At 41.2% G+C, this 13,253-nt stretch overlaps 1 protein-coding gene across 2 annotated transcripts in view; it reads left to right on the plus strand.

Moving 5' to 3' along the window:
* The window catches only part of VWA8 (von Willebrand factor A domain containing 8), a 185,969-nt gene extending 173,598 nt beyond the window's left edge, over window positions 1-12,371 (plus strand). For both annotated transcript variants that reach the window (XM_027815848.2, XM_027815857.2), the window contains exons 43-45: window positions 6,486-6,584; window positions 7,775-8,013; window positions 10,436-12,371. In XM_027815848.2, the coding sequence (XP_027671649.2) occupies window positions 6,486-6,584; window positions 7,775-8,013; window positions 10,436-10,544 (447 nt within the window). In that variant the 3' untranslated portion in view covers window positions 10,545-12,371. The remainder of the gene's footprint in view (window positions 1-6,485; window positions 6,585-7,774; window positions 8,014-10,435) is intronic.
* The last annotated feature ends 882 nt before the right edge of the window (window positions 12,372-13,253 follow it).

A 13,253-nucleotide genomic window follows, 5' to 3' on the forward strand; every position in this document is an offset into this window, starting at 1 on the left:
AAGGAATAACACATAGAAGCAGATGGACAGACAGACCGCTGTGCAGGATTAGTAAGATCATTAAGAACTGTCTTCAGTTCTGGGATTTTAAAATCTGTGTCATTACCTTTCAAATCCCTATGTATCTATTACAGATTATTATATTTTGCTTGGAAATAGTTGCTATTGGCCAGTGTTTTGCCCTGCGTATCGATGAAAGCCTGTATTTGGCTGAGCCAATAACGCAACATGCTTTTAGTTGCAATAGTAAATATGCCTCTCTAACAACCACTTACCATTTATAAAAATACTTACATGTGCAGATATGAACATTGCCACTCTTTGATGATACTTGACAGGAGTAATGATGTTATCCTTACAATCTCTGTGAGTCAGAAGAGCTATAAGGCCAATTTTATACTTAAAATAACAGTGGTAAGGAAGATGCTGGAAATTTTGGTGACATACCAAGAGAAAAAATTGTCATCAGCTTTCTGCATCTGTTCAACTGCTTCTGAGGTAACTCTCCTCCATTCAAGGGCTTCTCTCACTGAATAGAGAACTTTGGGGGGACAGCAACAGCCCTTTGAGCCAAGGCTAGCCAGATCCAGTGTGAACTCTGTCAACTGCAGACCTGCTGTTGCCCAAGGGAACAAAAGTATTTTTCTTCCTCCACATCTTTCTGTGCTACATCATTGGGATTTGATTCACTCAAAGCATGTCTACAAGAGTAGACCAGAGATGACTAGGACAGCAAACAGGATATGGCCTTATGCTTCACTGGCCACTGAAGTCATCCCCCAAAATGAGCACAGAGGCATTTACTAACTAGGCCTGTTTGAACTATATTCTTAACATGATCCAATGATTAGGCTAAAGTATCTCTTTTTAACCTACATTACACAGTCCTGTGATACGAGAAGTCTCCTGTGCATGTGCCAGTGGACTCTTCAAATCGTTCCTTTGATAAAAATGAACAGCATTTCTGAAATCTCTAGCCTGAATATACAGGTTTTTGGGGGTATAATCTGGTATGGTAGTTGCCACACCTGCATGAATGCAGTCAATAGCCAGAGCTCGTGCCAGTTCCTCAGTTTCTAATGAGTGTAATTAGGTGTTCAGAGATTAAAAGACCCAGTGATTGTTTTAAAATATCACTGAGAACACTGATGCTTTTCAAGATGCTCAGGACAAAGCTGAAATATCTGCAAAAATAGCATACATTTCTCATTTCTGAAAGAGAAACCATTTGAAAAAAAAGAAAGAAACCCACACAACTGTGTAGTGAGCAGTGAGAAATCTGTAGTTTATCACTTTTTCCTTTCTCCTTTTCCTTATCCTGTTCTTGCCTGTTTTTTTAAAAAATAGACTTTTGGGGCCTTCAGATATGCCTGCTGTTACTTGTTCCTGTTGCAGCCCCATCTGCAAGGTCACAATGACATGTGCTGCAGATATGAGGGGCTTCTTGTACAACATGTGTTGGACCTGGGGGACCATCAGGATTGTTGAGCAAGGCATTCAAAGGGGATTTATATAGTAAAGTTCCCTTCTGCTATCTAACTGCAATGCAGGCTTTGGAAACCAATTCTTGGCCTTTGCTCAAGATCACAGTTTTGCTGGTTTATTGGTTTAGTTCTCTGCTAAATGAATTAATTAGATGGGCTTTTCCTTGGTTGTTTCATCATACGAGCTGAGCTTTCCCCATGTGTGGTACCCCTTGGTATTACTGATGATGTTGATTGTCCAATTGGCCTTTACAACACCGAATGAAAGTAGAGAATACTTTCTCCCTGCCTTCTCCTACAGAAGAGCTAGGTATTGGCTATGTGACTGTACCGAACAGGTTATCCCTCATAAAAAGTCAGGCAATTGCCAGCAGGTATTTGTCACCTTTTTACGCTTGCGTAGGGCAACCTGCCTGCTTCCATTTACTATAAGTGCAGGAAGCGAATCATTCCTTGTCAAGGGGATGAGCCTCCCACAGTCGGGAAATCCATTTAAATTAACAGCCATGTTTCAAAGCCCTCTTGCAATGTCATCTCATCCACGCTTCCTCTGAAGTGCTTTATTAAAGAGTGGGAGTGACAGAGGTAATAGAAGCCACATTCTCAGTCTTGTCCTAATAATGGAGGTTAAATATATTCCTACAAATGCCCCTTGGCGCCTTTGAATGTGTGGATGCATCACTTACACAAATACATTATAATAAGCAAATTATTTTACAGGATTCAGTTCTTAACATCTTTTGTACATTTCGTTTTAGCTGCCAATTATTTGAAAATGTGCAGAAGGGCAGTTTGTTCTTTGTTTTATCTGAGGTAGTATTACGTCTGTCACACAAACCATATGGTTTTATATCATCCCTAATTACCATCATTTGCACACATGATGGCAGATTTAGGAGTCATGTCCAGTCAATTATCCAACAGCAATTTTATGAAGCCTTTAAAATAACTGTAAGTGGCTCAATAAATGGTATGTTATGTAACTGGTAGGAAAAGTCTGAATTGTTATTTATAGCTATATTAAAGGGATATTGCAGGGTTTATATACCCATTTCAGCATTCTGCTTTTGTAAAGTTTACTATGGAGGCAGAACTGTTAACTCAGGAAGAGAAGTGCTCCACATGCTTGCCAGAATAGTTTCTTTTAAATAATAAACAAAAAGTTTGAAATAAATTTAGTAAAGAAGAATGTTCAGTGTTGTCCAAAGAAGAGATAAATTTATAAATATCTAGCCCTCCGGCAGAGGCCTGTCTAATTTACACTGCCTTTTACATTCAGCATGCGTCTTCTTTCGGCTTTTTAACGCCTTCAGAAATTAAACCTTTTGGCATGGCAGCTGCAGAAGACAAAGTCTTCCATTTTACTCATTTTAGGCAGCAGCAACCATCCATTCAGTGCAAAATGTGACAGTGGAATAGGGATGGTTTTAGCCTGTAAGGAAAGAAACCAACAAAATGATGCTATTTCAAGAGACGTGTTTACATGTTGTGTACTCACAGCTCTGAATAGAGCAGTTCTTGTACCTGAGGCTATTCGAAAATGAGCCACAGTGTACCGCAATAATATATTAATTCAATTAAGCCTGCACTGTAGCAAACATGTATCTTGCTGCTGGATTTATCCTGAGAGCTATGCTTGCAATCTGTTTTGTAAAACAAAACAAAACTCAGTTCCAAGAAAGGTCATATCACAGCTCTTTTCTTACTTGTAACTCCATCCATATATATTCTATGTAATTTATGAGAAAAAAAGCGTCGGATCCTTGCTTCTCAGAAGCCCTTTTTCTGTGCTCACCTTTAACTACTGCGAAGGAAGCAAGCTGGTTTTGGCAAAGCGTGTGTGTGCCTGCATGTGTTCCCAGCTGGCCAGGGCTGCACAGCTGTCTGCACCTTTTCTTTAAAATGAGCACGCCAGAACAGCATTGAATCACTAAGGGTACATTTTACTAGAACACAAATCGGGAGGTTGCCATTTACTGAAAGAAGACCTGGGTGAGAGATTTAAATCCTCCTTTGCCCTTGTGGATTGGGCTTCTTCAGTTTTATGCCTGTCCTAAATTGCAGTAAACTCCATACATTCCCCTGGGCAAACATCTTTCTGTCATGTCTGAAGCTTGGCTGTGAGCGTGCTCACATCCCTCTCTCCCAGGGAGCGTCTCCCAGGCTGCAGTCCTATGTTAACTTAAGTCAATCCAAGCCAGTGCTGCTCTGTTCCTGTCCCCTCCTTTGCTGGGGCGCAAATCCTCATCCAGCCTCACAGTTTGGGGAGCTAAGCTGCCCAAAAGCAACCTCACACTCATTAGGTTTTGGCCCCTCCTGGTCCTTGACTTGACTTCCAGGGGGATCAAAGGACCAAGAGGAGCCGCACTTGAGGGCTGGTAACCGTAGCACTTCTTTTCCACAGCATGGCAGGATCTCACCTTGCTTTTTGGGAGGCCCTGCTTGACACAGAATGCATCAGCCAGAACGAAGTAAACAGCCACTTCTTGCCTGCTGCCTCACCACATGTTTTTTTAATCACAAATAGCATAGTAAACTGTCAGCAAAGGAACCAGGAAACAGATAACGTCTGTTAAACACAAGTATACATACTTGGGCGCATGCATGGGCACACACGGAGAATAATAAGCAGCCAGCTGAGGAGGGAGCAGGCAGGACACGACGTTCCCAGGTGAACACCTCTACGTGCCTGCAATAGTTTGCTCAGATCATTTCAGCCTCACCTTGCCCATAGCCAGGTTGTACGTTCCTGCCTTGGGCAAGAATGGGGGTGGGGAGGGGCAACTGTTGGGTCAGCCTCTGGTGTTTCATCTAGGAGCTACAGCACTTCCCGTTACTCAGACTGTCAAACTGAGTTTAAACCCAGCCTTTTTGAGAGAAAAGGTTGGTCTGTTATTTGCCAAGAGCCAAAATTATATACCCAAATAGCAAAGTGTGTCTGTTCTCATGAACTCAGTATGGCAGAGCTGATACCAGGACACCCGGTGGGAGAGGTCCATGAAGTGCTGGGAAGGAGCTCATTACGAAGGAATCGACCTTCTTTTTACACAGGAGAATGACAGCATTTTGCTTTACATAATTAGGTTGTTGATTTAAAAGTGATACCAAATACAAAACTGCTCAGCAAAGGACGTGCAGGGTTTCATAATTAAGAGCCTACCCTGAAGATCTGTGGACATTTCTAACATTACATAAGAATCATATTAGCTGCGCTGTATATTTTCTGCTTCATTAAACCATTGCTTTATTTAGTTCCTCTGATTTGAATAATCTTTAGTATTTAAAAAAATATGCCAGGACACACGCACGCTCTCTTTGTGTGTGGTTCACATTCTGGATTAATTCCTGTATTAATTAGGAAATATGCTGAACATTAGTCTCAAAAATTGTGGTTTTTTTCCAGGAAGGAGAATGGTTTGAGGAAGACAGAAACACCAACTAAATATTTACCAGGAAAGAGAGATTCTGAAGCATTATTGGTGATAAGAAATAGGTTTCTAAGAGAAAGCATGTATCAGACTGGAAGCTTTATATGAGGCTGAGTAGCAAATACTAGAAATGGAAGAGCTGAGGACAACAGGAATGGGGAAAGCCAACAGAGCAGAAAGAAATGGGATTGCATGGGGACTAGATTATATAAAGATTTCCTAAGGGAAGGAAGTCTGGGTTATGTGAGGCTGTCATAAAATGGGCTTACCTTGGGTGAAATAATTTATAGTATGTGGCACGTTTGCTGTTTTGCAGAGGGAGATGTCACCTTTAAAAGTGTTGTTGCAGCTGCTGTGGCTTTCTTTTACCCTTGATATATTTTTAAGCAAATTAGTGATAAGGAAACAAATAAAAAGAGCTTTGTTGATAAAGTATGCCATTTCTCCAGTCTCCAGGACCTCACGTATGCCAAATAAAGTGGTCTTCAAAAAGAAATAAAAGACAGAAAAAAATTAAGGAATAGGTCTCCCTTTTACCAAGTGATTATGTGGGATTTAGGGATGGTGAACCTGGCAGGGACCTAGAGGCAGTACTTGAATAAAAGAAAACAGAAAGGCAAAATATTGCACAAGGGCTCCCTGTCAGCTAAAGAGAGGTCTGTGCCAGCCAGTGAGGGGAAATACAGACATGTTCATATTGAGGAATTGCCAGCTCAGGTCTCTCCGGGCTCAGGATCTGTGAACTGTGCTCTATTACTTGGTGTAGACAGTTTAAATCCACTTTTGTCCTGCTCTTGAATTCTCCCTGGGGTGACTGCCACATCCACAACACAAAGGGCAGGGCAGGACCTTGCCATAACTCAGCTTGTCTTCGTTTTCATAGAACAGCAGTAAAACTTGCACATAAAACAAAGGCCTTCCCAATATTACATTATTTGTTCAACAAGATATTTGAACTATTACAACTCTACATGTCATTTTTGCAGCATCTTTCACAGAAGAATGATGTGCACATGATCTCCTTTGAAAACGTACAGAGACTCTTGGAATTCGCTTCCCTACATACTTTCAGCAATGACTTTGATCTGTTATGCACAAAAATAAGGAGTGCTGATTTTTAAAAAAGAAGGGTTGTAATACTTTTTTTTTTTTCAGAGCAGAATGAGGTCACTAAAAAGATCCATCAAACATAGGAGCTACTCTCAAACAATGCACTTCTTGTTTGTCAGACTCAAGAGGATGAAAATTGCTACTTTAAAAAAACACGTACACAATGTGAGAGGGCAAGGTCTTGATCTTAGGCATCACCACTCTGCAGTTGGTGGGGTGATGTGAAAAACAGACTATGGAAATAAGTAACTGCTCTTTAATTTCAATATTTAACAATTCTTTCCCATGTTTTCATGTCGGTGAGAGATTGCAAGTTATTCCCTTAAGCAGCTCATAAACAGAAGCAGGGAACAGTATTTGGGTTTTCTTGTTGAAAGGAAATTGCCTTTGATCTGTCTCATGTCATTGTGACCCAAGGGGCATTTGTGACTAACAGATGACTGATGAAGTTTCTTTCTTGCAGTACGATATTGTTGGACATTCAGGAGATGGCTTTGACATCGCCTTGGTTGAGAGTGACAGAGTTCCTAAGAACAATAAGCAAAGACTAGAGGTTCTAAAGGTAAATCCTACTGATAAATGATGCTGGATAATTAAGGATTTTGTGACTGCAAAGATGAAATTGTAGGTGGGTCACAGAATGCAAAACATAAGGAGAGTAAAATAGAAGAAAGACAAGAAAGCAAAACCTGTGTATTTGCATAAAACTGAAACAGGACCTTTCAGAGACATGGGAGAAAACAAATTATGCCAAAATTGTAAAAGCTAGATATGCTTTTTTCTGGACTGCTGTGTCATAAATTTTGACTACCTGGCAAAGGATATAGGAAGTTTCAAGCATTATACAGTGATTTAGGTAGCTCTACCTAAATCATATGGTGATACTATTAACGCGTAAGTGACTAATTTAAACTGTAGAGGGATCCCAGGTCAGTGATTTAGCCTGGTACCTTCAAGAAGTAATGTGTCACAGTAGCAGTGGGAAAATGTGTCAATGCTAGACTAAAAATGTGTTAAATCACAATTGCAAAGTGAGTGTATTCACCAAGTTTTTATTGTAATAGGATGAAGAAAAATTGAACATATTTTAGGATTTACCTGGTTGGCAGCTTGATAGGTTAGAACTGTGTATTTGAGCTTCTTCCAAAAATTATTTTTAAAAGATGGGAAGCTATTTGTGTTAGAAGGACTGGATTTTCTCATGTCTAAAACTCCTTGCCTTCTGCATAGGAAACAGCTTCTTCAATGAAAACAGTGTATTTATTTCGTAACAGCTCAGACAAAATGTTTCAACATTTTTAAAACTTGCTGTCACTCTCAGGAGTTGGATATTTGGTAATAGCTGTGACACTACTAGGGTTTGGAAGTCTAATGCAAATTATAAACAGGCAGGAGCTGGTCACAGTATTTGGGAAACTAAGCCCTTTTTCTTCCTTAAATACATAGAAGTGTAGCTACTCAAACTGGAGCTGATCAAAGTATTTTACCTTCCCTGAAGCCCAGTCTAATTACATCCATGCATGTGTTTTGATTGTTTGACCCACTGTGTTTTTAAGTGATGCCTATCTTAAAATATGACATATTATATACAGAAATCTGCCTCTTCTGAAGTATCTAGAGCACTGTCCACATTTCAGAAGCAACCCCTAATACAGCATAACTGAATATTTACTCCCTCCTGCGCCAGCTGAAATGAATGTTTACTCCTGAAGTTATCTTACATATTTCCATTTGTTTATGCTATGTACACAGATCATGCATGCCCATGCTCAGTTCTGCATGAGTGGAGACCATACCTTGGAAGGGACAGAGCATGCCATTCGTCACATTGCCAAGGAAGAGGCTGATGAGTATTTTGTTATTGTCTTGAGTGATGCAAATCTTGAGCGATATGGTATTCAGCCATCAAGGTTTGCCCAGGTCTTGACCACCAATGCTCAAGTTAATGCTTTTGCCATATTTATAGGATCCTTAGGAGACCAGGCAGATAGGTAAGTATATTTGGTTTATGCCTAATGTAGCTTTCTTTGTTTCCATTCATCATAAATATAAACTAAGCTTTTATTGCAGTGAAGTTAGGTATAGTTGCCCATGCTGGTGTTCTGCATAAGGTTTTGATCATAGCGTCATAAAATCACAGAATGGTTTGGGTTGGAAGGGACCTTTAAAGATCATCTAGTCCAACTGCCCTCCCATGGGCAGGGACATCTTTTCAATAGATCAAGTTTCTCAAAGCCCTGTCTAACCTGACCTTGAACACTTCCAGTGATGGGGCAACATGTTCCAGTATCTCACCACCCTCATTGTAAAAGATTTCTTCCTTATGTTCAATCTAAATCTACCCTCTTTCAGTTTAAAACTGATGCCCCAGGTTCTGTCACTACATGCCCTTGGTAACAAGTCTCCCTCCATCCTTCTTATGAGCCCCCTTTATGTACTGAAAGGCCTCAGTAAGGTCTCCTTGGACCTTTCTTTTCTCCAGAGTGAACAACCCCAACTCTCTCAGCCTTTCTTCATAGGAGAGGTGTTCCAGCCCTCTGAGCATTTTCAGGGCCCTTCTCTGGACTCAGTCTGACAGGTCAACGTCTTTCTTGTGCTGGGCACCCCGGAGCTGGACACAGTTCTCCGGGTGGGGTCTCACCAGAGTGGAGCAGAGGGGGAGAATCACCTCCCTCGACCTGCTGGCCACGCTTCTTTTTATGCAGCCCAGGACACAGTTGGCTTTCTGGGCTGCAGGTGCAGATTGCTGGCTCATGTCCAGCTTTTCATCCTTTTTTCATTCTTCTTTTCAATTATCTACTAGTAAGGAGCAGTAGCTTCTGCCTTGTGTCAGGGAGGAAACTGGTTTCTGGGTCCGTGCAGACAACCCTTATGGCCAGCTAGTGCAGAGCATTCTGTGCATCCAAAGGGAGAACCTGAAGCCATCGTCCCACTGGAGGATGTGTACTGTCCCTGTAAGCAACACCACTCCGCAGTCATGACAGAGTCATGGTGCCTTTGCCGTTGTCCAGTATGCGGTTTGAATGTGTGGACCTAAGAAAAGAGATTAAAGTAAGAGAAGCTGAAGTTTAATGGTCTTCAAAACTGCCAAAAATTTGACTCAGGTACTCCCCTTGTGTTAGAAACATAAATTCTTTGGAGTCTGAGCCAGTATGCCTATTTTTAGTGCTACTACATAATTTCACTTCAAATTCTTTGGGCACAGGGGAAAAGAAGGAAATTGTGTCCCAGGTGTCCTTCAGTTCCACATCCAGTACATGCGGCAAAAAGCTGGTATAGCCACAAAAAAGCCTTTTCTGCTTCTGTTCAAGTCTTCAACTAGAGCAGAATGAGAGAAGGAAATTGACCCTCGGTACATAGTTTTAGTCAGTAAAGAGTTGAAAGATACATCTGCACAGCCACCATTAGTCACGTCTGCAGGTCTGTACATCAGAGCTGCGTTATGCATGAGAAGAGAATCCATTCTGAAAGATAATAATTAGAAAAGTCCTTTTACTTCTGCTAGGAATAAAAAAATGAAAAGGCATTGGCCATATCCTGCTATGTAAGAGGAGATCTTATAATTGCCTAGTTCACTGGGTATGGAAAATGCACACAATGCTGTCACTGAAATGCATTTCTGTGTACGTGGAAGCACAGAATTAGACAAAGCCTTCCTGTAACTGCTGTGGGGGAAGAAGAAGGGAATTCTCTATTGCAGCTTCTTTAAAAACTCACTTTAAAAGTGAGACTTAACAGCATTGGAGAAATGGTGTGGCATATAAATTCCTTTAAAAAGGAGTGAAAAAATGAATTCTAAGCCTGCTGACTGGACATGAGGGAGATGGGGTTTGTAACATGCACCTTGTTTAGCTTTTTTAAGGGGCTGGGGGTGGGGAGTGGGGTTTAGCAGTGAATAAAAATGTGTCAGGCTAGTATTGGCAGAAAAATATCTTTCCATCTAATCTGCTGTGATCTCAAAAAGGAAGTACAAAGAGCACATTTATAATCACTGGAGGTGTTGAACTGAAAGAGCGGTGGGTTTGTGTTAATCTGTTTAGAGTAAGTAAATATCTTCATTTCCAGAGTAAATCTCTAGCTGCCCTCAGAAAACCCGTTGTGGTAATACCTCATGGGGTCACTGGTACCTTGAACAAAATGGAATTTTTTACATGTCTGAAAGAGGGCGTGAATAGAAATCTCTAGAAACACTTTAATTGTCCTGCTGGAAGGACCTCTGTGACTTAGCTGCCCTCAGTGTTTCCTCCCGCTGCTGCTTTCCCAAGCCTTTAATTGCATGGTGAAGCAACGTGAACGGCATGGACTGGGAAGGTATTCAAAAGGAAAAACATCCGTTCTTAAGGAACCCTGGCTTGTGGTAGGGAAGATAATTTGAAATGGTAATTGTGTCTTGTCCCTCATTCTGCTCCATAGGCTGCAGAGGACACTACCAGCAGGTCGGTCTTTTATTGCCATGGATACCAAAGAGATCCCCCAGATTTTGCAGCAGATCTTCACATCTACCATGTTGTCAAGTGCCTAAGCATCACTGATGCCACGGTGTGTGCATTCAAAGAAGAAGCCCACTGCAGCTGGAGATGCAAACCCTAAAGCAGAGGATAAACACAGTTATTAATAAAATACGTACTGTTCTCTAATCAGCAAAGCTATCCAAAACTGCACAACAGCTGGCCTGTAAAATTTCACCCAAAAATCCCTCAACCAACTTAGCGCGTTCAAAGAATTGCAGCAGGGCAGAGGTAAACGGCCGGATGGCAGCAGAGTGAATGTTTTTCCGGAGGGACAAATAAATAAAGGACAGCTTGTGATCATTCCTCTGCCTGCCATGTTGCCAGTACTACAAGTTTTATTGAACACAGTTCGCTGGGATTTGATAATGTTATGCACGGCAGAGCCAGGCAATCTGTTTCAGTGTCTTGCGTGTGTATATTTGAGTGGGTAGTAACCTCCATCTCATTTAAACAGGACTGCTCTTGTCAGGCAGGAAACCCTTCCTTCCTCTGCTGTTGCTTTCTTGTCCTGATGGGCACTGGGGCTTCACTGCTGGATGCTGGAAACAATGGAGCAGTTCGGAAACACTGACCGTCACGTGTAAACATTCATTATCTGATCAGGCACAGCGCTCAGAGTTGTCAGATCTAGAGAAAGTGGCTGTTACGAAGGAAAACAAAACAAAAATAGATTTATTCAGTTCCGCCTGTGAAAAGTAAGGGGAAAGGGTCAAAATGGTCTTAAGAACCCAACAGCCACCGTTTCCAAGGAGGGAATTACTGCCACATTTCCTTTGCATGACTGATGAAGCTGTCCTGCTGCACTGTTGCCCAGAATCCCTGGGATGGCCTCGGTACATGCAGGTGCCTTTTTGATTGGAAAACAAAAAAGTTGCTAATGCTTTGCTAGAGCTCCTTCCTGATCTGTTTTGCTTGGGTCTTCTGAGGATGAAACTGGAAGAGAGATCTAGGCATGAGAAAATAAGTTCTTTTTTATAAAGGAAGAGGAAAAAAATCTATTTTTATTTTAGCAAGATATCTGTGTTGGGGTATATTTAATATCTAGGATAGTTATAAAGACTTATTTTATAATTCAGTTGGCTGGTGTTTGGCTTGTCCCATAAGGCAGTAACTCCTCTTTATTTACTAAAGAATAGATACCTTGTGCTGCGCCAGGAACATTGGAATACTTGATGAATTGAATGTATGATTTAATTAAGCTGGCGTGAGGGGCGTGCATCATCACTGATTCTCTGCTGATATTAATTTGAGAGTAACTGAACAGAAAAAAGTCAGGGGAGGGTACTTATAGAAATCTGAAGGAGGAATTGCAATATTCCACATCTGATATTTCTCTTAATCCCACAGTTGCTCAAACTGCACTGTGAGCAGTATCCTTGGAGGGGATAAAGATTAATTTGATCCCGTTAAATACAACCATCAGTGTTTGAAAGGGTCCAGTTTCTAGTGGTCATTCTCTACTCCATCGGTCCTGCAGCAAAAATTGTTACCAGACCATTAAAAATGTCACATATTTAGGATGTGTTTCAAAGCCTGGCCAGCTTTGAAGCTCTTTAGGGCAAGAGAGGACGGAAGATATTTTTCAAAGGCTTGTTGGTATTGTTATGATAACTATATATGTGAAAACAAAGAGGTTGAAGATGCAATTCCTGTTTGGAGAGAAGGGAATTGGGAGGAGAAGGTTGAGAAGGTTATCCCTGGCTGGGACAAATGCATGTACATGCACATACACACAGATGCGGCTACTGAGGGGAAGTACTCTTCAAAATATAAATATCTTGGTCCTGTAAACATATGATGCGATACTAAATGCAATAAAGAACTGGCATATTCATAAATCTGTTATGAAATGTTTTTTTTACGTGGAAATTGCTTCAGCATCTCTGCTTTTATTGCCAGCAGTCCTTCAAAAAAGAATAATTTTATTACAGTTAATTAGCAAATGTGCTATACACTTTCTAGATTGAGTGGATAAACTTTCTCACCTCAGATTCACATGCAGTATAATACTGTTATCTATACTGTATAAAAATAGGGTTATTTAAGAGAAGCTAAGGTAAATCCAACTTTAAACCTTTTATTTTATTATCCCTGCACATTATATTTCATGTCGTGCTATTTAAAGTTACCTTTCTGTAGTGTTTGGCTTTATTCTTTGTTTCAGGAGATGTCTGTTGTGTTTCAGTTCACATTCCACGGGCCCACAGGACACGTTCATGTCTGGGGCCCGGCTCGGCCGGGAGGGCGGCTGGCAGGGGGTAGAAGCAGTTCCCAGTGGACTTTGAGAGAAGGGGAGAATAAATGAATGAAACATTCTTGGGGGTTTTTTTCAGTTCAGAAGGAGGGGGTTTGGGTTTTGCTTTTAACAATGCTTCATTGCAGAGCATATTTGACCTGACAGCGTCTCTCTAAATTTTAACAATTTAGGGCAAAATTTTCCTGGGGCCGTGCATCGCTCACCTGCTTTTAATGCCTGCCGCTACCCCAGGGAAATCAAAGCCACAGCTGTGCTTTTCCCTGTCTCACAAGGACTGGCAGTGTTATCTCACAGCTCAGAAATTCAGCAAACATTCTTCTTTCATGTTGCTGGGACTTGCAGAGCTTCTTAATATGCATTTATTTTTAATTAGTAAAATACTTAAGAGTAACGTGGCTTTGTTTAACTAACAGCAGCACCAGCGACTGCTCTCATTGCAATGCATGTGCCAGTGCTGTGTGTC

The sequence above is a fragment of the Falco cherrug genome, chromosome 2 (genome assembly GCF_023634085.1).
Source record: "Falco cherrug isolate bFalChe1 chromosome 2, bFalChe1.pri, whole genome shotgun sequence".
Lineage (NCBI taxonomy): Eukaryota > Metazoa > Chordata > Aves > Falconiformes > Falconidae > Falco > Falco cherrug.